The sequence below is a fragment of the Aulonocara stuartgranti genome, assembly GCF_965226115.1.
Source record: "Aulonocara stuartgranti genome assembly, chromosome: 3".
Classification (NCBI taxonomy): Eukaryota; Metazoa; Chordata; class Actinopteri; order Cichliformes; family Cichlidae; genus Aulonocara; species Aulonocara stuartgranti.
This window is the reverse complement of record NC_138941.1, coordinates 28,667,299-28,693,697: the sequence shown is the minus strand read 5'-3', so window position 1 is coordinate 28,693,697 and position 26,399 is coordinate 28,667,299. Positions and strand designations below refer to the sequence as shown.

The 26,399-nt window shown below is 42.2% G+C and overlaps 1 protein-coding gene and 1 long non-coding RNA gene across 3 annotated transcripts in view; one reads left to right on the top strand and one right to left on the bottom strand.

The window, feature by feature from the left end:
• Positions 1-26,399, top strand: part of LOC309702106 — a 212,598-nt gene that overhangs the window by 122,027 nt on the left and 64,172 nt on the right. The gene's annotated exons all lie outside the window — the stretch shown is intronic.
• On the bottom strand, positions 20,135-24,642 carry LOC309702090 (uncharacterized protein). 2 transcript variants are annotated; one of them, XM_082526509.1, is made up of 3 exons: positions 24,283-24,642; positions 22,095-22,198; positions 20,135-21,651 (listed from the first exon to the last, which is right to left on the bottom strand). In XM_082526509.1, exons 2-3 carry the CDS (start codon positions 22,110-22,112, stop codon positions 20,491-20,493), a joined length of 1,179 nt encoding a protein of 392 aa, XP_082382635.1. In that variant the 5' UTR covers positions 22,113-22,198; positions 24,283-24,642; the 3' UTR covers positions 20,135-20,490. The 2 variants fall into 2 exon arrangements, with proteins under 2 accessions (XP_082382635.1, XP_082382636.1); XM_082526510.1 differs by having other exon boundaries at positions 22,095-22,189.

The window sequence follows — 26,399 nt, the reverse complement described above, 5'->3', positions numbered from 1 at the left end:
TGAATAAAATTCAATGTGGAGCTACTCTTTATCATAATCCTGTCATAAAATAATAACAATAATGTTATAAAAACAATAAAAGTATTCAATATAAGAGAGATGAAAGCTATAAATATTTTTTCTTTAATAAAAGTGTGTTTGTCATATACCGTATATATGTATATATATGATTAAAGCACTTGTTGCAGGCTGCTGAGTTTGCATATTTTGCTGTGAAGTACAGCCAGACTTTTGACCGCTTCGCCTTGGGCATTTTTAATCTGTAGCTCTGCTCTAAAAGAACGTACGTACCTGGCCCCGCCTACTACGCTTGCAAATGTAAAATGATTGGCTGGAATCCAAAGTGTGTGACATCTCAGGAATAAAAACCCACTTTTATTCCTTGGCTTTTAACCTCAGTGAGACTTAGTTTCTTTTTTAATGCAGTAGTTATTTAATTAATGATTTCACTCTTCTTTTATTTGTTTTTTATTTATATCTCATGTAATTTTATTTTACAGTTCCAATGTACAGCACTTTGTGTCAGCTGTGGTTGTTTTAAAGTGCTTTATAAATAAAGTTGATGATGATGATGATGATGATAAAAAGCACCGAAATAAAGCACTGAAATGTGCGCTGCTTTTCGGTCTGGTTACTACCGTTTATGTCAGAACCGGTGCCATGATACCGGTACCCATCCCTACAGTGAGGTGACAAAATTAATTAATTAAATATGCCATTAATTATTGAATTAAATGTTTCATTTTTTAATTAAATGTCCATTCACTTCACTAGTGTTTGTAGTTGTTGTTGAGAAATGCCCACTGAAAGAATGGCCACCAGGGCAAGTGCCTGTAATCAGATTACAGTAACACGTTACTTGTAACGCATTACTGCCCATCTCTGTTGAGAACAAATAATGTAAAAGAATAATAGTGTTCAAATTGTTCGTTAAAACTCTGCATATCTCAGAAAAACGAAAAAAAAAAAAAACCAACAGCTTTCTTTACAATGCAGCCATTACAGTCTTCTTTGATTGGTCGCTGCAGGATTGCCATTCTCCTCATGTTTAGTTTTTTCCTATCAGTGTTTTAATTCCTTGAAATAAATTTTTCAAAGTCACTTTTTGCTTTCATTAGCTTGTTTTTAGTGTCTCACTTTTGGATCTTCTGAACTCACTCTGATTAAAGTTGTCATTGTACTAATGTTATTCATGTGCAGCTGACTTCACAGCTGTGTGTATTATTTTTTTGCAACTTTTTGTAATATCTAAATGTTTAACCTGTTCAATAACATTATTACTATTCAATGATTATTAAATATGATTATCACTTGGCTACGTGAACGTACAAAAATCTGTTAAATCTCAGTGACACAAGCATGTCTTCATGCGCACACACACAGTTTCTACTCCCATTCATTCAGGTTTATATTCACGCCTTTTACAGGAAGAATGGACAGCCATCGCTTTAAGGAGAGAGAGAGAGAGAGAGAGAGAGAGAGAGAGAGAGAGAGAGTCAGTTTTTATAGAAATGCATAGATGTGTGTTGTACTTCCACTTGGCTTATTACTTTCTAATGCAGGGAAAAGACATTGGCAAAGAAACACCTACTACATAAATAGTTTGATTTGAAGTTGCTCTTTTGAGTCCTCTCTATTGACTCTGACATCCTGCTATTAACAGTTTCATAGTATTGCTTTTTTTGCTTTAAACAAACCTCACAGGGTGGTAGAATATGTCTGCGGTGCAGAGGTCCGTGGATTGCCTCTCCGTTGTCTTTGTTGGCAGCAATGAAGGCAGTGAAAGAACTGCTCACTCCTGATTGCACACTGAGCTGCACCACCTTCTCCTTCACTCCTCCATCTTGCTGTCCTCTGAGCTCTCTCTCCTTCATCTCCAGGGAACGAATCAGAGTGCGAGCACCCAACCTGTGGACTGTTAATCTGCAGACAAGGAAGAAAACATTTACAGTTCTAATGTTTCCTATTTTTGCTACATTAGTACATCACTGACTTTTCTGTTTTTCACTCCACTCTATGCTTTTCAGACGCGGAGGCTAATCCACCACTTGGTTAAGACTCACAATGATAACATGATTGAAGATAGCGGTCTACAGAGGATTAAAATCAAAATCAAATGTGAAAACTTGCTTCAGAGTTGAAATATGCCATTAACTCTGTTATCAAAGTTAGAGTTTTAACAATATAAATGATGCAGGTATAACAAACCTTACTTGATATTACTGACACGCACCTGAACTAGTTCGTCCTCTCTTCAGTTGCACTCAGTTAATTCAACTCAAAAATGTCTAATTCCAGCCATTTCCACTTCCTACTGGTGTCCTCAGGGACCGCTGCCATTTCTTATCTGGCTACTTCCAATTGGTCATCTCTCCTACACATTTAATATCAATTTTCTCTGTTATGTTAATGACACCAAACTCTACCCGTCCTTAATGTGAAATGTTTATGTGGGGAAATAAACAAGTCAGCGGAGGTAGATGATGGTTTTACCATTGTTGTTTCTAATGAACAGACACATGAAAACAACCGCCTGCCCATCCCAAGTATAGTTATTTTAATTACAAGATAAAGTAAGAACCATCAGAAGATAAGACAAACACTACACATGTTTTGGCACCTCGTCAGCAGTTTCTTCCTCCCCTTGAAAGTTGGCACCAGTACACATCCTCATTCCTAAGGCGTTCTCTCACTGCCCAAGTTAGAGTAAAACAACCTGCTTAAAAAGTCCACCGCCCTCTCTCCTACACACCTCCATACCTCCACAGGTATGTCGTTTGGACCAAGCACTTCTCCACTCTTCATAGTTGCCCTTTTATCATCTTTACTAATTCTCTGCACATTCTGATTTCCTTTTACGGCCAAGGGGATGAGCCGTGTGGAGAAAATTAATCAGGATCTACGCGCAGGCACTCACTGAGATGAAAGTGGTTTATTGTAAAGTAAAGCACAAGGTGAAAAATGGCAAAACAGAACTAAAGATAATCTAAGCTGGGAAAAATTAAACTACTAAACAGTAGTGATGGGTCCAGCAACACTGACGCACCGGCGCATGTATCAAGCTCACCTAGCGATGCCTGTATCGGTGCGTGTGTCGCTTTAAGAAAAAGTCACGTGATCGATACAGCTGCTGTATCACTCATTGCCAAGGCGCCAAACTGTGTTTAAAAGATACCGCATCTGCATTTGTTAACGGAATGAGTCGCCACCAAAAAAACAAAAAACAAAATTACTCTCGCAAAGTTAAAAAAAATACAAATCTCTGTTTCTGCTGTGTGGGATCATTTCGATCTTTTAACTGCAAATAATGTAACTGTTTGTCTGCCTTTGTTTCAGTGTAACCTATTAGAATAGGAAAAACAGCAATGTGACTTGCAGTGTGAATTATTTATTTCATTTTATGCAGGTTAAATGTCACATCTGTTCTGCTTTCTTACACAAACAAAAGCACCTCCTCAGTGTTTAGGCATTACAGAGCCAAACATGAAAATGAGGAGACAAACACACCGAGAATGAACAGAGGTAGGCCTATATAGACATTGAGCAGCTTTATCATCATTTTTTTTTTTATTAATATGTGTTTTATCATTTTAAAATCAAGCATCTAGGAAGACTGTTGTGAACCAGGCAGTCCTGAATTTTATTATAAAGGACTGCCAACCCTTTAGTATTGTGCCTGTGAGGCTTATTTGGCTCTTACCTGTCACTACATTAATGAGAATATGCAGCTGTGTACATCTGTGTTGGGTGTAAAACACTTTCCACAAAGTCACACTGCAGGCGATTTGGCCCAATTCAAAACGGGCATGATGGAGGATCACAAATAAGGTAAGGTGTCTTGTTACCAATGCAGCACCAAACATGACTGCAGCAACAAGAACTCTCCAAATTCGACATTCAGTTTGCATTGCACACAAACTCAATTTATTAGTCAAAAAATCATGTGATCAAATCCCTGAACTTTCATCCATAAGAGACAAATCGTATCATTCTTCAGATCAAGCACTACAGCCAAAGAAAAGCTTGCTCAAGGGCAGCAGCAGATGGGACGGCCCATCTTCAAACTTATCAACGAGGTACCAACATGTTGGAACAGCACATATCAGATGCTGTCACGGCTACATGATGAGAAAGAAGAACTCTTTACATCTCCACACACAAGCAGCCACCCATCTCCATGACCAACTTAGGCGTCGTGTCACAGACACTGCTTCTAATCTGGAGTCATTAAGTGTGTTGACCCTCTCAACACTTTTAGACCCAAGATTTAAAACACTCGGATTTTGTAGTTCCTCCAAGTGTAGTGAGGCACCTGAAAATGGAGTGTGCTGCAGTAATTGCCCACACAACATCTGAGCCACAGCCTAGGCCTTCATCAGAGCAGTCACCTGTTCCAGGCAAGTTCAGTATTATCCTTTAACGTGCTGCAAAACATCTTATCCCAACCTTTTCCACCTGGCTTTACAGTTTGTGTACCCCAAGCTCAAGCTCACAGGCACAGATGGGGAAATAGTGTAAAAAAAAAAAAAACAGCAATAGACTGAATGCAAAAACATTGGATAAACTTATTTTTCTGAATAAAAATTTATAATAGATTCTGAGTCAATTACATTTAAATGGGTAATATTACATTTACAATACTTTTATTTTAATTTTCACTTAATGTCATTCACAATATATTTTAAAGATGTCTATAAAATTTGAAATATAAAAGATATAAAATGATTCCATGGAAAGTACAATACCTTAGAGTGTATACAAGTATGGCTAGGTATTTGAATCAGTGTCTGTTGTGAGTCTCAAGAAAGTTGCCAGCAGTGACATTTAAGGTCCAGCAGGTGTCAGTATGAAGAAAAACAGCAACGCTGTGTCGACACAGTATCAATACAGTTTGGGGAATGTGCTGAAACGGTTCACAAGGCCTCAGCTACCCATCACTACTAAACAGCAAACATGAAGGAAGGTGAGCAGATGCATAAGAAGGTGGATGGCAGGGAAAACACAGAGAATACACAGGAGACTTACAGACAGAACAGCAACTAGTACATGAGTAGACACGAGTTGAATACACACAGAAGAACACAGGGAGATTACACACAGGTGGGCAACACAGCTGGAAGTAATTGACAAGAGGAGACAGGGGAAGCAAAACTGAATTCACTCACATGAGACACGGACCTTCACAATAAAACAGGAAACAAGAAACAATTCACAAGGCCTTAAGCAGCTGCGCGCCCTCCCGATCACTTTCTAGCACAACACCTGGAGCTAAGGGGGCAAAACAATCTCATGAGTGCTGCTGTTTGACTGAGGAAGAATAAAGTAGTCGTGGTAAGCCAATCACATGACCACTTCAAGACAAAGACAAGGTGATATATACCAAAACATAACTGTAAATTCAGACACGTGAGGTTGTGCTAGACTTGTAGTCAAGACCGCCTAATCCGAGACCCTTGGTCTCGGATTAGGCGCGTCCGTCGCGTCTCTCACCCTCTCTGTTTTTCACATAATGATATTATCCTATATCCTCGCATGTGATTGGCCACAATATGGAGGGATTGGAGCATAACTGAGCCACTGTGTGAGAGCTGAGTAGCGAAAGGAAATCAAGTGAGGGTAGAAATGACTGAAAGATTATAAGGCTCTGTTTTGAGTTTTGTTCAAAAAAGAATGACTTCATATAGGAAAAAATTAATATCAGCTTAAACTAGTTTTTAATTGGGCTGTATCAAGACACAGTGACTAAACCCCAATTCAACCAAACCCAGAACTGATCCGGAATTAAAACAGGACTACAACAGTTCAAAATCAGGACTACTGAGGACTTAACCAAAAGAGAACCAGAATCAAAACTAGATGATAGTAGCACTAAAAATCATCATAGACCTGCACTACACTTATTTTTTAATTCTACCAAAGTACACTATTTAGATTCAGAAAAGTTTATATAATTATTTAGCCTTTATAAGCCTGCATAACTTAATAAATATAGAATTTGAAAAATAACAAATGGTATCTAAAAAGTTACACTAGGTACTAGATACATGTTCTGATGAGTTTTGGCAAACAACCATTTGACTAACATGTGTGTCTCACCTGCTCTTGTTCCATCTCTGTTCTGTCCTCATTCTCCTCTCTCTCCCTCTTTGTGCTGACAATCAAGCCAAACACCAACATCATCAAATATACAGTGGAAACCAGATATTTACATACTCTTCAGATAAAAACACAAACACTTTTTTAATTGTAACATCAAATCAGACTAAATGTTTATTTTTTTAGATTGATAAATATAAAAAGCATATTTGTTAACTTTTGTATTTTGTATTCAAAACTGGGCCACACTTATGGAGCTCCACAATTCTTTTCCAGGTGTTTTGGTTGATATCTCTCGATTTGTCCCATGTCACAGAAACAGGCTCTGTGTTTTGGCTAATATGCGTCCACAGGTGTGCCACCAATTTACTCATATGGACTCTACTAACCTATCAGAAGCTTCTTCAGCTCAGAATGGAATTGTCTGGAGTTTTCTTATTAATTAACAATAAACTTAGTGTATATGTACTCCTAAATTTGATGTAAGTGATTAAAATAGACAGCTCCCTCTTTTTATTCTGACATTTAACTAATTCAAAAGATATTTCAACATTTATTTATCCAGAACAAAGCAAGTTTACTCTAAATTGATATTTAACAGTAAAACAAAAAGTTTTTATGTTTTCCCCCTAAAGTGTATATAGACAACTGGTTTCAACTGTGAATATACCGCTGTGTATTGAAATTCCTCTTGTTTTGCATAGATATACTGAACAACATACAAAGCATAATATATAAAATAATATGTACCTGAGTTGTTTCTTTGAAAGAAGCTCCTTATGTCAATTGTTGTGCACATCAGTACACAATTGAAACCGATTTAGAGAGTTTGTTTAGCCATGGAGGATAAAAACTGTAAATATGAAATGTAAGCTAAGATTCTAAAAAAATCAGCTTTGTCGTTGGGCTTTTTATTTATCCATTTGTTGATTCACTCGAAGAGCAAGTAACGCAACCAAGTGATCAGTTTGATATCAATCTTTTGTGATACACCGTCATATTTACATTATTTGTACAGTACGAATGATTTACTTTGATACCTGGTCAAACTTAAGCTCTCCTCTGTCGGCAGCAAACTGGCAGGCAGCACCTTCTCCCCCCTCACTCACATGGGTGCTGTGCTCATTCGCCTAGTGCCTGAGCTTGGATCATACCAAAATTAGGGGGAATTTACGACGGTGTGCTCTGTGCTTTGTGTGTTGTTTTTGTTTTATACAGTTGTCAGTCAGGCATCTAACTAACAAATTACACTCCAAAAGACTCCATGCTTCTGAAAAAAGGACCCGGGCTTAATCCCAGTAAGCCAGCCCCCCGCTCCGCTGACTCCAAATCAAACAGTTATGTCTATAACTTCTGTTCCCTGAAGGAGAGGAACGAGGTACAACACATAAGCATGGGATATCACGCCCTCGCGTGTCCTGGCTGAAGAAACCTTTAATCACGCCTTTAAGGCAGATGACGTGTGATGACACGCGCACGGCCCTGCCTGCACATATAGCCGCTGTCATCACAGTCATCCCTCAGTTCTTCACCAAGCCAAACTGCTCAGTGGGGCCACCTTGTGTTGTACCTCGTTCCTCTCCTTCAGGGAACAGAAGTTATAGACATAATTATTCGTTCCCTTTCAGTCGATTCACTCGGTACAACACATAAGTATGGGACATATATACACGCCCCACAGAGCAGCCACCGAACCGGAATCGGACCACCACATCCTTAGTGAGTGGTAGACCCAGCAGAAAGGACAGCATGAGCCACCGAAGGGGCTGTAGCATCCAACCGATAAAACTGCACAAAAGTGTGCGTTGATGCCCAACTAGCTGCCGCACAAATATCAGCTACAGGCACCTCTTTAAAAAGAGCCCATGAGGTTGCCATCCCCCTGGTGGAATGAGCTCTGACCCCGTGGGGCAAAGCAAGACCACCGGTGCTGTATGCCAGTGAGATAGCTTCTATAATCCAGTGGGACAGCCTCCATTTGGACAGAGCTCTACCTCTATTTGGATCAGCGAAGCAGACAAACAGCTGGTCACATAAATGCACATTCTGAGTGCGCTCAATGTAGGTGCGTAGCACACGCACTGGACAAAGAGAATGCATCCTCCTCTGCTCCTCAGATGCAAAAGGAGGGGAGCAAAAGCTCAGCAACTCAAACTCCATTGAGCTAGAAGATGAAGGCATGATCTTGGAAAAATAGGCAGCATTTAGACGCAATACGACCTTGTGGCCATCAGAAGAGAACTGTGTGCAGGAGGGATGCACAGAGAGCGCATGAAGGTCACCCACTCACTTTGCCGAAGCCAAAGCGAGAAGTAATGCAGTCTTATATGAAAGAAATTTAATATCCACAGACTCAATGGGTTCAAACGAGGGGCTACAAAGGGCCTCCAGCACCAAATACAAGTCCCAAGCAGGGACACTGGACATAAGCACGGGCCTCAGCCGGCGAACTCCTTTCAGAAAACGTATGGCTTGGGGATGTGCACCTAGTGTGTCACCCCGTCAAAGCCAATATGACAAGCAGATACAGTGGGGCAAAAAAGTATTTAGTCAGCCACCGATTGTGCAAGTTCTCACACTTAAAATGATGACAGAGGTCAGTAATTTGCACCAGAGGTACACTTCAACTGTGAGAGACAGAATGTGAAAAAAAAATCCATGAATTCACATGGTAGGATTTGTAAAGAATTTATTCATAAATCAGGGTGGAAAATAAGTATTTGGTCACCTCAAACAAGGAAAATCTCTGGCTCTCACAGACCTGTAACGTCTTCAGTAAGAAGCTTTTCTGTCCCCCACTCGTTACCTGTATGAATGGCACCTGTTTGAACTCATCATCTGTATAAAAGACACCTGTCCACAGCCTCAAACAGTCAGACTCCAAACTCCGCCATGGCCAAGACCAAAGAGCTTTCGAAGGACACCAGGAAAAGTATTGTAGACCTGCACCAGACTGGGAAGAGTGAATCTACAATAGGCAAGCAGCTTGGTGTGAAAAAATCAACTGTGGGAGCAATCATCAGAAAATGGAAGACATACAAGACCACTGATAATCTCCCTCGATCTGGGGCTCCACGCAAGATCTCATCCCGTGGGGTCAAAATGATCATGAGAACGGTGAGCAAAGATCCCAGAACCACACGGGGGGACCTGGTGAATGACCTGCAGAGAGCTGGGACCAAAGTAACAAAGGTCACCATCAGTAACACACTACAACGGCAGGGAATCAAATCCCGCAGTGCCAGACGTGTTCCGCTGCTGAAGCCAGTGCATGTCCAGGCCCGTCTGAAGTTTGCCAGAGAGCACATGGATGATACAGCAGAGGATTGGGAGAATGTCATGTGGTCAGATAAACCAAAGTAGAACTTTTTGGTATAAACTCAACTCGTCGTGTTTGGAGGAAGAAGAATACTGAGTTGCATCCCAAGAACACCATACCTACTGTGAAGCATGGGTGTGGAAACATCATGCTATGGGGCTGTTTTTCTGCCAAGGGGACAGGACGACTGATCCGTGTTAAGGACAGAATGAATGGGGCCATGTATCGTGAGATTTTGAGCCAAAACCTCCTTCCATCAGTGAGAACTTTGAAGATGAAACAAGGCTGGGTCTTCCAACATGACAATGATCCAAAACACACCGCCCGGGCAACGAAGGAGTGGCTCCGTAAGAAGCATTTGAAAGTCCTGGAGTGGCCTAGCCAGTCTCCAGACCTCAACCCCATAGAAAATCTGTGGCGGGAGTTGAAAGTCCGTGTTGCTCGGCGACAGCCCCAAAACATCACTGCTCTCGAGAAGATCTGCATGGAGGAATGGGCCAAAATACCAGCTACTGTGTGTGCAAACCTGGCAAAGACCTATAGTAAACGTTTGACCTCTGTTATTGCCAACAAAGGTTATGTTACAAAGTATTGAGTTGTATTTTTGTTATTGACCAAATACTTATTTTCCACCCTGATTTATGAATAAATTCTTTACAAATCCTACCATGTGGATTCATGGATTTTTTTTTCACATTCTTTCTCTGAGTGTTGAAGTGTACCTCTGGTGCAAATTACTGACCTCCGTCATCATTTTAGGTGGGGGAACTTGCACAACCGGTGGCTGACTAAATACTTTTTTGCCCCACTGTATAGCTGCTAAATAAACCTTAATTGTCGAAAATGAAAGGCCCTTATCCAGCAGCTCCAGCAGGAATTTCAAAACATCCACAATGGAGCACTGAAATGGGAGAATGTGGCGGTCCTGGCACCATTGCTCGAAGGCTCGCCATTTGTAAGCGTACAAGCCTCTAGTAGATGAGGCCCTAGCGCTCTGAATTGTCGCTATCACACTAGGTAGCAAACCCTTAGCAATCAAGTTTAACCTCTCAGCAGATAAGCATGAAGGCGCCACAGATCTGGGAGCGGATGAAACACTTCTCCTCCCGCCTGAGAGAGGAGATCCCTGCAGAGAGGAAGTTGCCAAGGACTCGCCGCTAGCAGGCTGATTATCTCTGCATACCACGACCTTGTGGGCCACCAAGGGGCCACTAGAATCAGAGAGCGTGGGAATGCCGACGCACTCTCTCTAGAACTGGAGATATCATTTCCACTGGGGGAAATGCATACAGGAGCACGTCTGGCCATTGGTGCGCTAGCGCGTCCATGCCCAAGGGTGCATCGTGGTCAATTATGGAGAAGAACAGGGGGCAGTGCGTATTTGAGACGCACGGAGGATGTAATCTGTGGCGACTCTGACCTCGTTAAGAAGAGGTGCCAGCGGGCTGTCATCAGGAACCAGCGATCCGAGCTCCATCAGGCACGATGCCTGGTATGTCTGGAGCATGGTGACGGAGCTCATGGCGCGAGCAGTGCCGGCCTGAGCCCGATAAATCCTCTCCAGCTGCGAAGCAGAGAATCTGCTTGGAAGGCAGAGTTGCGGGGCCGCCGACACCATGGTTATGGGACGGGGCCAGATAAGCAGCCAGAGACGGCTCCATAGGGGGTGGGTTAGCTAAGCCAGCCCCCTTGGCACCGTCCAACTCCACGTACTGTCCATAGCCGGGCACAGTGATGCGGGTAGACAGAGGTATGTCCCATGATGCTGTTAGCTCGCAGAGAAAGTCTGGGAACATGGGAAGGCAGTTTTTGGCCGTTGCGGGCTCCGGTGGGAGGAAAAACCCCGCGAACCACGACGGCTTCTGAGCTGGTGGAGGAGAGGGCCAGTCCACCTGCAGCTTCTCAGCAGCACAGCGAAACAGGGAGAAAAGAGAGGTGTCACCGTGGCCGACCGGCGCAGCAGCGGCGGTACATTGGGCTGACAATGAACTCTGCTGCTCATCCTCCGACAAATCATGAATGTCCAGGCCGATGTCCAGCACGTCATCATTGTCCTGGGGAGCGCTGGCGGGTTTCAACCCAGGCTGAAGCCCGTCAGCGCTCCTGCATGGTTCCGGCTCGTCATTGGCTAACCCATCAACATATTCCATGTGGTCAGCCCAGCTAATTGCGGGTACATCGACCGGAAAATCCTCGTCTTCGGACTCGGACGAAGCCGGGGCTCCAGACTCGGAAGGAGAGGGTCATGCTGTGCGACAGCCGAGCGTCCCAGCACTTTTTCCACAAACGTCACCCGTCTTTCCAGGGTCGACTGCCGGAGCTGGCGACAAAACGCACAGGCTTCAGGCTCCGTCAATGCTCTCCTAGCGTGGACGATCCCCAGGCAGACAGGGCAGGCATCATGCTGGTCGCTGTCGTGCAAAGAGAAACCGCATCCCTTAAGACAGGGGCGAACAGAAGATTTCTGCTTTGCTCGCTTCGGTTTGGAGTACATTCCAAAATGCAAAGCAAAACACTGCACGGGAAAACTTGAAATTAGCGCTCCGCAGGCAGCCTACACACCAATTGTGCGGTGGAGGCTAACACCAACAGGGGCAGTTAAGCTAAGTTCAAGTCGGCAGACAATGGAGCTAACTAGCAGCAGCTAGCTAGACCAATTCAGCAGAGGTGTTCTCAGCGAGGTGAAGAGCATAAGAACTGAGGGATGACTGTGATGACAGCGGCTATATGTGCAGGCGGGGCCGTGCGCGCGTCATCACACGTCATCTGCCTTAAAGGCGTGATTAAAGGTTTCTTCAGCCAGGACACGCGAGGGCGTGATATCCCATGCTTACGTGTTGTACCGAGTGAATCGACTGACAGGGAACTCCCAAAAACTAGTGGTGTGCGATACTGCATATTTTGGTATCAATCCGATACCAAGTAAATTCGGGCCAGTATCGCTGATACCAATACTGATACGATACTTTTCAATAAATAAGGTGGATGCCTCATTGAATTGCTAAATCGCAATTAATTTTCATGACCTTAAGTGTTTGTGTGATGTTTCCTTTGGTATAATTAATTAGTTAAAACCCAGAACATAATTAGGAGAAATTATTTATTTATAATTAAATAAAAAATGTTTTATCATTGTTGCGGCTCGTGGTCTGCGATGCCGCTGCAGATGAGATGGACTCACCTTCACGGCATCTACAATGATGCCTCGCCGGCTTAAAACCTGTGCGCTGCTTGTGCTGTTGTTGTTTTTGGTGTTGATGTGTACAGCTGGCAGCAGGAGGGTTGCAGCCGTTGAATGTAGGCTACTGTTACAGCAACCGTGTGATCACTGTAAGGGTGGACAGCGCACAGCTTGGGGCGAGCCGGAGGCGGAGAGACGGAGGTCGAGGTGTGCGGGGGTGCATGCTGTCCACTTCGGCACGCAGGCTGCACAGTCCTGCGTGCCGGCCATCTGCATAGCTGCCTGTGAGCCCCAGCTCACTTCCACGCCTACTGCGCCGCTGCTGCTTGCCATATGGGTGGCCATCAGGCCAGCTCCGGGGCTTCCGCTGGAGGCGCGGGCGACCGCCAGAGTGGACACTTCCCTGTCGCTGGGCTGGGGCATGGGGCGTCGATGGTCTGGGTCGATTCCCTCGCCTGCTCGCGAGGTGAGGTGAAGCGGGCGAGGGGGGTATGTGGCAGGGTGTGTTCTGCGATGCCGCTGCAGGGTTGGTGGTGGTGATGTGTACGGCTGCCAGTGGGAGAGCTGAAGCCGTTGAATGTACTGTTACAGCAACCGTGTGATTATTGTAAGAATAAATGATGCTGCGAAGCATGAAAATGCCATCGAGTCTGCCCTGGTGGCGATCTTTTTTTTTTTTTTTTTAAATCTTAAGTGCACGCAAACCAGTAAACAAATTAAAACAAATACTGTTGATAAACTATAATACAAAAATTACAACTAAAATTCTCAACAACAAAAAAAAATATATAAAATATATATAATATTTTCAAAAGGAGCCAGCTGAGGTGGTTCGGGCATCTGACAAGGATGCCCCCTGGGCGCCTCCTGGGTGAGGTGTTCCAGGCATGTCCCACCGGGAGGAGGCCCCGGGGCAGACCCAGGACATGCTGGAGAGATTATATCTCTCGGCTGGCCTGGGAACGCCTTGGTATTCCCCCGGATAAGCTGGAGGAGGTGGCTGGGGAGAGGGAGGTCTGGGCCTCTTTGCTTAGGCTGCTGCCCCCGCGACCCGGCCCCGGATAAAGCGGATGAAGATGGATGGATATATATAATTAATATGTAAACAACTTAACAACCCCCACCAGCCCACCACTACTTGCTACCATCCTTGCACCTCTCGTGGGAAACACCGCACACCACATCAAGAACTCACCGACAAGGTCCAGAAACTTACCTTGGATCCAGATGAAACCATGGTGTCCTTTGATGTAGTCTCTCTCTTCACTTGCATACCCACCAAGCAGTGGTGTGTGCGTGTCTAGAAAATTTTTGTTGGGGGGGGGGCCAGGTAAGGGCACAGATTTGGAGAAGGGTGGCAGATGTAATTGGCAGATAATGTTAAAAAAAATTCTACCAACCGTTAACCATAATTCAGTAACCCTGTAAACCTAAAAACCGAATGCGCTTTTAACTCTTATTAGAATGAGATTTTAACCACTAAGAACAACACTGGCTGATGATGACATACAGTCAGCTGGCATGGTGACACTGCTGGACTGGGACAAAAAAATCGGGCATTTTGACTAGAGACCGGCCCACCAGGTATTAAAGCCAAAAAGCCTTTGAATGAAAACAAATGCTGTTGTGACAGTGATGTACACTGTCTTATTGGTATATGTATGATTTCTATACATTTTACGTCAGATAAAAACTTTGTTCGCAAGAGTCAGATAATTATTTAATAAAAGCTAGATATTTTAAATGAGAATAAGAAAGAAAAGTATTTTTTGTGCCCCCAACTCGTTAATGAGGAACAAATCCTCATTTCATCCTATGATAACAGCATTTTCACCATTTCAGCCAGTGTGAGTGGCGAACAGCCAAGTCTCCTCCCCTGAGAAACCTCCACATGTACCACCGAAAAATTAGTTTGAATCTGAAATCAGGGCTCAAACTTCTTGTTCTGAGACCATTTCTTTATTTTTCACACCAAACTGTTTAATAAGACAAACTTTACACAGAGTTCATAAAATATAACTAACGCTTTAACATTATCAGGATTTCATAATGCAAACTTCAAATTAACAAGAAAACAGCTGCAGAACATGTGGATCAAAATGATTTCATTAAAACAACATGTGGACTTCAACGATACAGTAAATACACTAAAGTGAAAGGAGGAGCCAAAAATAGATGTTTAATAGAATTTGAATTAACAAAAGGGTCCTTATGTGTGCTGCCGCTTTTAACATTTAACATTTCTTTGAAATGAATATATTTTAACAAAAAGAAGTTAATTTTGGAAAAACTAAGAAAGTTCAAATGAAAGAAATTGATATATATATCCATATCAGTAATTTTGATCGCCCTGCATGTAGTGACAGTGACAGAGAAGCTGCATGTATAGATGTACATATCTATACATGCAGCTTCCTAAATGTAACATTCAGGATTATTCACTGCAGGTCCAGAAATCAGAGCTACCTCATCAGATCCAAATGTGACATCAGCTGACACTCTTTACAGGAGATTCCATCTGAACTCTGTGGAGCCTGATCTCAAGGTTTTTAAGTCCAACCCTGAAGCCAGAAGAGGATCTTTCTCTCTCTTCAGATTCATTGTGATTCAGTGATTTCAGTCCAGGGGTCCGTTCTTCGTACCTCGCTTTAAGGATGGGTATTGATAAGATTTTCACGATTCCAATTCCATTTTCGATTCTGTTTAACAATTTGATTCTTTATCGATTCTCTTATTGATTCTTTTTTTTTTTTAAAAAGGAGAACACTAAGCTAGCTTAGAACTTTGTTTTATATCTTCTCTTTGAACAAGATAGAAATTTAGGAGTAACATGGCCTTACAAACCCAGCAGTGAGATCTTAACCCTTTAAAGCCGATCGGAGCGGACACGCTCCATTTTGCGTAACTATTTTAAAATCCCGGTAGCACTGCAATCACGTAAGCTAGCACAATAATTTTTTTTTGCATATGAAACCGGAGGAGTTGTACTTACATCTTATGCCATCAGCTTGTCCTAGGTCACAGTTTCCTTCCACATATAGCTTTGCAAAAATTGCATAAAAAGTGCTTGCAGCAACAAAAACATAATATTCCAGAAACACGCTTCGCCGATCCGATCAGCTGTTTGTAACACTTCCTACATCCATCAGCGTGAACTGTCGCATGTCCGCCATGACATGGCCGAAACCGGAAGTGACGTCATTTTGCGGAAATGTAGTTTTTTACCATGAGCCTATACTGGTGTTTTTAAAAGTTATGTTTGACTTTATGACTTTCTGTGTCGTTTCTGGGATGCTGAGGACTCATATTGCACTGCTGGAAATAGTTTATTTTGATGCATATGCTGTTATTTTGCAAATTTGCATTATAATATTTATTTTCGTTTTTCCTGCAGTATATGAAAATTGGTGTATTTCAAAAATAAAACTATGAAGACACTCAAAATAAGTTTTCTGTGGTGGGAAACTAGTTTGTGCAACTTTTTTGTATTTACAGTTTTGAGGGATAAGCCTCTTAAATTTCTCTAACTAGAAATATATGTTAAAAAATCAAAAACGATTTTCAATTTTTTTGTAGTTTATTGCACTTTTTTTGCAATTTATGTAATTACTATGCACTTAATGCATACATATTATTAAAATTTGGGCTATAATGGTTGTATTGATGTATAGCAACTTGAAATGCTCCCAAAAATGGCTCCACAGCATGTAAAAATATAATATAAGCTCTGGCGGACTTGGTTCTATGGTAGGTCTTAAAGGGTTAAGAGATCCAGCCTACGGCTCTTCAATGGGGTGTCACAGGGTCCCAGGAAAAAAAAAAATTGTAAATGTAGAATAATAAAAAAAATATTCTTCTGTAGCAATAACAAAGTATAACATAAATTATTATGTAGCAATTACACAAGAATATCCAGTAATGTCCCTGCCTACAATTAAACACATTCACTTACCGAAAATTGGGGGCATCTGCTGTGCAAGGTGCAAGCCTTTTACCACAAACTTAGTCACTGCTTGGTGACATTCATCTATCCTGGCCTGAAAGGAGATGCTACCGGTAGACTGCAGCGAGAACTGCCAGCATCTGAGCCAGAATCTGTCTGTCTCTCTCATCATGGTCACCTAAATGCAGCGCACAGTAATGGCAGGTTTTGCAATAAGGCAGATCGCGCTAACATAATATGCACTGTTGATTATTTACCTGCCGCATTAACGGGACAGGACGTGCAAACGTTACCGCTGCTGCTGGGTTGAGATTCACGAGTCCGGAGAGCGGAATTAAAAACATGACATTCATTTCAGGTTATCACGTGTTTTGTGAGTAAATGCTTTTGCATATTCGTAGTGTTTCCTCCCTTAAATGAAATATCTACTTTGCAAGTATTGCAAGTTGCCCTGTTGTCATCCGTTCTGGTAAAGTATAACCAAACTTTTGAGCGTTTGAACCGCCGTGTTTCCTGCCAGGTAAATGACGCTCCGCAACGTGGTGACATCATTCGGGGCGACTGGAATCGCTAAGAGAATCGATTGCAAAAATGGCAAACAATTCCAAGGAATTGAAACAGTGGGAACCGGTTCTCAACAAGAACCGGATTTCGATACCCATCCCTACCTCGCTTACTACATCCAAGATCAAATGACACATCCAAGTTCAAATCATCGCGCCAACTTTGAGCTCGCTATTCCGGGTCTCCAAACACACCTGTTGTTGACGATTAGTACAGCTGGATGAAGTAATGTGAGATCACTGGGTGGCCCAACAGGGGCTACGCATCGATAGTAGAAACATTGATCTGCAACCCTTTGATTGGTCAGCGAAAATGTCGAAGGAGCACGCTCGGTATTTTTCGGCAGCAGAGCAAGAACTCCTGATTGAGGGATTTCAGGAGTTTCAGGGTTTAATTAAAACGCAAGGGAACACTGCAAAGGCTGCAAAAGCAAGGAGAGAGGGCTGGACGAAAGTTGCTGACAAATTAAACTCGTAAGTAATTTATTAATAATAATAATAATAATAATGGATTGGATTTATATAGCGCTTTTCAAGGCACCCAAAGCGCTTTACAATGCCACTATTCATTCACTCTCACATTCACACACTGGTGGAGTTGCTACAGCTGTGTAACCAAGAAAAGGGCAGAGCAAAAAAAGACAGGTGGTGGTCCTGCACCCTCTCGTCAACAAGTTGGTTAAGTAAATAATACCCTCACGGGAAAATCGATATCTCTCTATGAGCACACTGTCGCGCTGAACTAAAGGATCCTGTCTATCACGCAGTATAGGCTGAATTCTGAAAACTCTCCTTATCAATCTTGCACCTTCCGCAATGGGTTGCTCGTGTACAAACGGACAGGACATGGCTGCGACAGACTTCCCAAATCCACCTTCACTTTTATAGCTGTGGTCTCTCATCTTGATTACACGAAGTAATTTACTATTACTACTCTAAAATATGAATTACATCTGAAATAATCAAATACATGTAATAGAATGTCAATAGTACATTTCCCTTTTTTTAGGAAATGACCTGTATGTATCTGTATGAAATCAATAAAAGAATCAAATACTGCATTATCTTTAGTTACATTGATAATATTTATTTATGGAAATATAGTGATAAAATATCGCTGTTGCTTTCGTATAAATGAAGCGGACATACCTGAGTGGCCGCAATCTAATCCTGTTTACATAAAGTAAGCCTGCTCCCAAGCAGGTTTACGCTTACGGATCTGTTGCTATGACAGCAAGTCCCGGATGAGCTTCGGAGAACTGAACGATCCAAGATCACGCAAAATTGTCAACAATCAAATCCAGCTAACTTACTTGGCGAGGTACGAAGAACGGACCCCTGCATGATCAGGCTGATGTTTGCACAGAGCAGATAATGAAGTGTATGTTTTGGCACATTGGTAACAGTGAAACAGTTTATTTACAGCGTGGAATCGTTTGTGTTTGGAGTATGAACTGAGATTCCTGAAGCTCTTGTCACACTGGTCAGAGCTGAAGTTCGCTTCCATGTGTGTACAATCATGTTTGTTACGATGACCTGATTGTGAGAAGTTTTTGTCACAGTGTCTGCACTTGTATGGTGTCTCTCCTGTGTGGATTTGCTAATTCTTGTTCGTTAAGCTCACGTGCAGTGGTGAAGGATGACCCACACTAGTCACAGATGTGCTGTTTGACCCCACTGTGGAAGAGTTCATGTATTTTTAATGTACTTGGTGTGTGGAAGCCTCTCCCACATTCTTTGCAGTAGTTCATTTTGTCTCCAGGGCCCTATTTCAGGAAGCCGGTTTAGTGCAAACTCTGAGTAAGTATACCCTGAGTTAACGAAAACTCTGGGTTTTCGGTTTCACAAAGCGAGTTTAGATTAATCCTGAGTGAGTTACTATGACGACACACTCCGTGAAGCTAACCTGCCCCCTAGCAGGTTTACTTCAACTAACCCTGACTTTCTCCGCCTCTTTGTCGGAAACCTGACTGTAGGTCAGACATGGCGTGCCCCTTCCTTGAAGAGCCAGTAGATGTTGAAGCCCAAATTCTCCGCAGAGCTCTCCGCCGGGAGAGAGTGATTAGAGCGGGAAATTAATGTAGCCTCTAACTGCAATTGATTTACATAGGACAAACAGATCAAGCACTATGGCTCATAATACAATTTCACCTTACCTGTTTGGACTATATTTTTATATTTCATTTTTACTTGTTGCCAGGAACGTTTGGGGCCTGTTGGGTTGCACCTGCGCTCACATCACATCACGAAATAAAATGTATAAAATAAAAAATGAAATATAATAAATAACGTGTTAAATGGGTGGAAATCCCTAGATCAATGTTTAAATTAACACTCACGCATTGACTGTCAGCTATGTTTTGCCATGCATGCTCCCTTTCTTTTGCAGCTGAGGCTGTGTTACTTTTTTTCTGCAAAATTTGCATGTTATCAGCATATGCTGCCATCAGAATTTCAGCCTCAAGCGCTGTAAAATACATTGACCGCGCCTTCTTTCCCTCCGTCTCCATGGTGACTCGCTTAATCTGTGCTCCACTAATCAGGGCTTTATGTATCCTCGTGCGCGCGCTTAACTTGGGGTTAAAGCAACTCCGCGTTGATTGAACTACTTGTTATCAGCCTTTCTGAAACAGAATATTCCGAGTTGGACAGTTCAGGGTTACTCAACCCTGAGTATCGTTTTTCACTCTGAGTTTTCTAAACCGGCTTCCTGAAATAGGGCCCAGTGTGTCTACGTTGACGTGGTTTAAGGTCCCGTTGATGATTGGAGGTGACTACACTACAGTGACGACAGGGTTGAGAACTGGATCCATCTGTGTTGCTCTGCTTCTAAACAGTGACAGCGTAAGTGATCTCTGCCAATGTCCAACTACGTTTTACTGTTTACATTAAAACACTCAGCTTACCAAGCGAAAATGACTCTTCATTTTTCCAAACTGTTCATTCAGTATAACTCCATAAGTTTATTGATCAGACCTGTTCCAAACAATCAGGTTAAAATTACAAGATAAAAAAAATCAATACATCCTCACAGTAACTGCACTTGTAGAGTTAATTTCTGGTGTGGATCTGTTGGTGTTTTTTTCAGGTGATGTGGAACTTTAAAAGTCTTCTCACACAGTTCACTTTTGTAAGGTCTCTCCTCAGAGTGGCTAAACATGTGTCGTTGTAACTGTGCATCTGTTGTAAACAGTTTCCCACACTGATCACAGCAGGAAACATAATTTCCAGTGTAAATCCGTAGGTGAATATTTCGGTACTGTTTGTCACTGAACCTTTTTCCACAAAAATCGCAGCTGTACACCTTAATTCCAGAGTGGGTAACTAGATGCTTCTGTAAGTTTCGACTTTGAGCAAAAGCTTTACAACACAAGTCACAGTAGTGTGCTTAAACTACACTGTGGATGAGTTGGTGTTTTTTTAAGCCTCCAGCCAGGGTAAAAGACTTTCCACACAATTCACAGCTGTACGCTTTAACTCCACTGTGGATGAGTTGGTGTCTTTTTAAGTCTCCTGCCTGGGTAAAAGACTTTCCACACAATTCACAGCTGTACGCTTTAAATCCACTGTGGATGAGTTGGTGTTTTTTTAAGCCTCCAGCCAGGGTAAAAGACTTTCCACACAACTCACAGCTGTAAGGTTTAAATCCACTGTGGATGAGTTGGTGTTTTTTTAAGCCTCCAGCCAGGGTAAAAGACTTTCCACACAACTCACAGCTGTAAGGTTTAAATCCACTGTGGATGAGTTGGTGTTTTTTTAAGCCTCCAGCCAGGGTAAAAGACTTTCCACACAACTCACAGCTGTAAGGTTTAAATCCACTGTGGATGAGTTGGTGTTTCTTTAAGTCTCCTGCCCGGGCAAAAGACTTTCCACACAAGTCACAGCTGTATGCTTTAACTCCACTGTGGATGAGTTGGTGTGTTTTTAAGGCTCCAGCCAGGGTAAAAGACTTTCCACACAATTCACAGCTGTAAGATTTAACTCCACTGTGGATGAGTTGGTGTTTCTTTAAATCTTCAGCCAGGGTAAAAGACTTTCCACACAAGTCACAGCTGTATGCTTTAACTCCACTGTGGATGAGTTGGTGTTTCTTTAAGTCTCCTGCCCGGGCAAAAGACTTTCCACACAAGTCACAGCTGTATGCTTTAACTCCACTGTGGATGAGTTGGTGTTTCTTTAAGTTTCCAGCCCAGGTAAAAGACTTTCCACACAAGTCACAGCTGTATGCTTTAACTCCACTGTGGATGAGTTGGTGTTTCTTTAAGGCTCCAGCCAGGGTAAAAGACTTTCCACACAAGTCACAGCTGTATGCTTTAACTCCACTGTGGATGAGTTGGTGTTTCTTTAAATCTTCAGCCAGGATAAAAGACTTTCCACACAACTCACAGCTGTATGCTTTAACTCCACTGTGGATGAGTTGGTGTGTTTTTAAGCCTCCAGCCAGGGTAAAAGACTTTCCACACAACTCACAGCTGTACGCTTTCTCTCCCTTTCTTCTGTGAGGTTTGTCAGCCTCCTGAAAGTGCTGACTTCTTGCTCCATGTTGGTCCTGCAGTGACAGAGGCAGTGAGTGAAATGCAGTCGTGGAACAAACTGAAACTCCCTCCGTCAGTGGAATCAAACATGTCAACAAACACATTGCTGGTGTGTTACCATCACCTTCTGGTGATAGTATCACATTACAATGATGTGACACAAAGAGAGGTATAATTAAAATGACATTAGGAAATATTGATCAGCGGAGAAAATCTTTTATTTCACAAAATTTTTTTCAGTTCAACTGATGATATTGTTGTTTCAATGTGTGTAGATAAAATATGATCTTTGTATTTTCTTGTGACTTCTGTGGTTTCTGATTTTGAATGTAGATTCTGTATATATGGATGAGCCCAGGATAGAAAAGATAAAGCTGCTGTTAACGGGTTTTTAAAAACCAACCAGCTGAACACACAGTTTCAATAAGTGTTGTGTTGTCTGTGATGTTTTTCTCACCTTTTGTGTTGAAGACATTTTTTCCTCTGTAGTGGCTGAGCTGAGTCCAAATGGCTGAAATTGTTCCTCTGCTGCTCCAACAGACTCTTCTGCTCCTGTTACTCCTGTTGTAAAAAAAAAAAGTATCAATCGATATCGATATTGAACCGTTCGATACAGTGCTTTCGGTTCGGTACGCATATGTATCAAACAATACAAAATTTTAATTTATTTTATCAACTTTTCTTCTGATAATGCTGTCTGTGTTGAGAGCTCAGTGGATCTGCATTCGACTACTCCGCCTAGGCTCCACTGTCGAGCGCAGATCCACTGAGCGCAGCACAAGCTAGCAAGACAGTAGCTAAGCTCGTTGTAACATGGCAAATTGAACCCCCCCCCCCCCCACCCTCATTCAGATCTGGCCTTTGGAACTATTTTGGTCTTCATGTGAAGTATGACCCTGAAGGTAAGCGCGTCATGGACAAAAGTAAAACAGTATGTTGGATGTGCCACGCAATGCTCAATTACATGGGTGGGAACTATTGTGTTAGCGCAGTTAGCCCCGCGGTAGCTCGTTAACGGAGATTTGCCGTGTTGTGGCGTTAACGTCATTTCAGATTAACGCTGACAGCACTAGTGGGAACACAATGAATAGGACTGCACATTTACGCCGACATCATCCTAGTGCAAAGACAAGTGGAAGCAGACTAAAACAACAAGCACACATGCTACAAACTTTACCAGAGTCATTAGCACACGATTCTCCTTATGGGGACCTGATGTGTTTAATATGCTGCTGAGAATATAGCCCAGAAGAAGCGTATAGTATAGCTTTTATTTAGGAAAGAGACATTTCTCTGTAATAAACTCTCATTTCCAAAGATGAGTGATTCCTCAATCAGATAGATTTATTTTTTTATTACTTGGTTGTTTCAGCAACATTAAACTTAAAAACTGTACTTGTTAAAATATATATTTATAATTTTAATAAATGACAAATTACAAAGGCATGAACATTTTTTTCTATTGAAAAAATATCGAACTGAATTGTGAATTTTGTGTATCGTTGCACCCCTAATATATATATATATTTTTTTCTTTTTTTTGAAGCTTTGTAAAAGCCCGAAAGAAGCAGAAATACATAGTAGGATTAAAGAGCGTAATAACTGACTGAAAAGGAAGACGGCAGCACTGCATGTACATGCATGTACAAGCCACTGATAAACATCGAAGAAGAAGAAGAAACAATGTCCGGCATTGTATCTGGTTTCTGGTACAGATCGGGTATCCTTCAGAGATTTAAGAAAGAATTTAGAAGTTTTTAACTCAGTGATGCTGCAGTGTTCGTTTGACTTTGGGACCTGAAGTGACGGAGTTTAGGACCCAGATTACTCCCAGATTTACGAGCGCCTTAGTCCAACAAATATGGCAATAATGAGGGCCCGCTTGCTTTTTCTACAAAAAAAAATGTGCTTTGTTGTGTATCTGACGGACAAACACCAAACCAGCTCCACATTACTGAAGTGGAACCATTTTTACAAACTAATTCTGGTTCATCCGTTTCACTCAACGATCCGCTTTCTCCCTTCTCATTCTCTGTTGCCGCCATGCTTTTTCGGCCATGTGCGTATGAAAACAAAGGCACCGCGCATGCGTGTTTTACCCATATTCTATCGCAATAGTCCATTTTCTTATCGTTGCCTAACATTGTACCGGTATTACCGTGAACGGTATAATATGGCCCAGCCCTAGTGGCAAGCATGCAGGCTTGTCACTAGGGCAAACTATGGCATGCAGGCTTTCACATTTCACACCATTCGAAGACAAATATAACGTCGCAGAACACTCCAGCTCACTTGTTAGTCTGCTCCAAGCATTTCCACAAAGGTCAGTGTTTTGTAGTAGTTAATACGTCATTTTTCATAACATAATTGTCCACTAAAGGCTGATTGCCCTCCCCCAGGCTTGTACCCGTGGCTTCATGTCCTGGGGGTTGGTTGTTCTCCTCCCCTGCACTCCATCCTTTTGTTCATATTCCAAGATTATTTTGTTATATGTATTCTTACCTCCTAGCAACCGCCATATTATAATATTGCAAGCAATCACAAACTCTACAGTCTCCCTAACTTCAATGTATAGTAAGCAATCTATTATTCTCACCAGAGAAAAACATAAACTAAAACCACATCAAAGTTAGCTCCGTGCTTACCTTTAGATGAGCCCACAAACAAGAGAACTCTGTGATTAAGCTAGAAGCCTTTCCAAACACAGTTAACAGATCAGGAAGCTGAGACACACGTGGTTCGCGCTGATCACAGCTACAATCCAAGAGACAGCGGTGGGTAGATCGATGCAGATATCGATTGAAAAGTAGGTAGTTGTATATGATCCTGTAGGTTTACTACTTTACTCCCGTTTCACGAAAAAGCAGCTCTCTCTGCTCGAGTCCTCTCCAGCGCACACACTTTGCTCCGCCCCCTTTACCCAGCTCTGCAGCGATTTGTTGCTGTGCGTCACGTGACTCAGCTGCACAACGTAATCACGTGGTGTGTTATTTCAAAATTAGCGCGCTTCGGGATTGACGGCAGGCCGCAATGCATTGTGGGTAGTGGTGTGCGATACTGCATGTTTTGGTATCGATCTTCTGCTTTTCTTTTCATTCCAATTAAAATTGTTATACTCTTAGAAATGATAATAATAATATTTCCACTGTGGGATTTCCACGCATCAGAAGTAACACTTCTACATGCTGTTAATAAATATCACTGTACCTGGCTCTTGTTTTGAGATTTTTGGGCTCACACCTTTTTTTGAATAATTAATGTTTGGGTTTTTGTCACCATTTCTTTTGGATATTTAGGTTGTCAGCATTGTTTATATATTACTTTCTAGTGACTTAGCTTATTATTCAAGTCTTGTGCCTACAACCTAGTGTAACAGGGTCATAAATCACATTTTATAATTACCCAAAATGTGTTCTTAACCCCCAAACCATTCTTCTTTTATACCTGACTTTTAGGACCTCCAAGCCTGTAGTTATGTTCATTATCAGTTAGAGCCCCTCCTCATTCTTTTCTTCTTCTTCTTTGGTGCAATCCTATTGTAGGTTTTGCTTATAATAACCAGTCCACTGTAACTGTATGCCAGGCGTTTATTAGCAGCCAACATGAACGTCCGTACACTCATAACAGGAAGTACACATAACCCCTAGAGGGAACCACAGCGACACCTGCTGGAACTCTCCGTAACAGCAGCAACAGGAGGCAGTATGGACAAACATAACATTGCTGTTATCTTTTCAGTTTTTTTCTTCTTCTTAGTTTTGCACTTTTCAGGCAAACCCAAATCAAACAACACCACCGTAATTGAAGAACTTATCAGGTTATGGATTACAAAACAAAATGAGGCTTCAAATATCAAATGAAATTCACAGTAATCATTGTCATAACTGCGACAAGTATGCAATAACATAACACAAGATAAAACACATTTCAAAACAGAAAATACAGCACCAGTGTGCTTTTAATCCACGTATTTACTATTCGGTTTAGACACTCTACCAGATCTGGTTCGGTACAAGTTGTCATCAGAACGTACTTGGCATTTTGTAGGTGTTATCACCTGTTCCTGCTGTTTTGTGCCATGTTGTGGTGGGTCGAGTTGAACTTGAACTGTTTCATGTTTGTTGGTTTGTGTTTTATAAGGTTCAGATTCATCCACTCTTCGAGATGAGTCCAGTTCATCTTGAGTTGTAGCGAGCTTTTCGGGTTGAGGCTCGCTCACAGGCAGAAGATGTTGTCTGTTGCGCCTGTATTCTTTTCCACCCGACTCAACGACATATGAGTGAGGTTCAGCACATACTTTACTTACAACTCCAATCTTGTCATGTCCTCTCTGTGTTTGTAATCTCACCACCTCGTTTGGTGTTAATGGACTGAGCAGCTTGCTGGACTTGTCGTAGTGCTGTTTTTGAGTTTTACGCTTTTTTGTGAGTTGAGTTTTGATAGTGGTTGTCACTTTTGCTGTTGGTGTTAGCAGTTTTTTGCACACAGGAAGGGTTGACCGCGTTCGTCTTGATAGCAGCCTCTGTGCTGGTGAGCCAAGAATGTTGTCTCGTGGCGTGTTGCGTAGATGTAACAGGTTCAAATAGAAATCAGTTCCATCTCTTTTTGATGTTTCAAGGAGTCTTTTAGCACTCCGGACAGCTCTTTCACTGAGTCCATTTGACTGAGGGAACTCAGGGCTGCTTGTGACATGTATGAACTCCCAGTGTGTGGCAAACTCACGAAAGGTCTGGCTGGTAAACTGGGTGCCATTGTCTGAGTA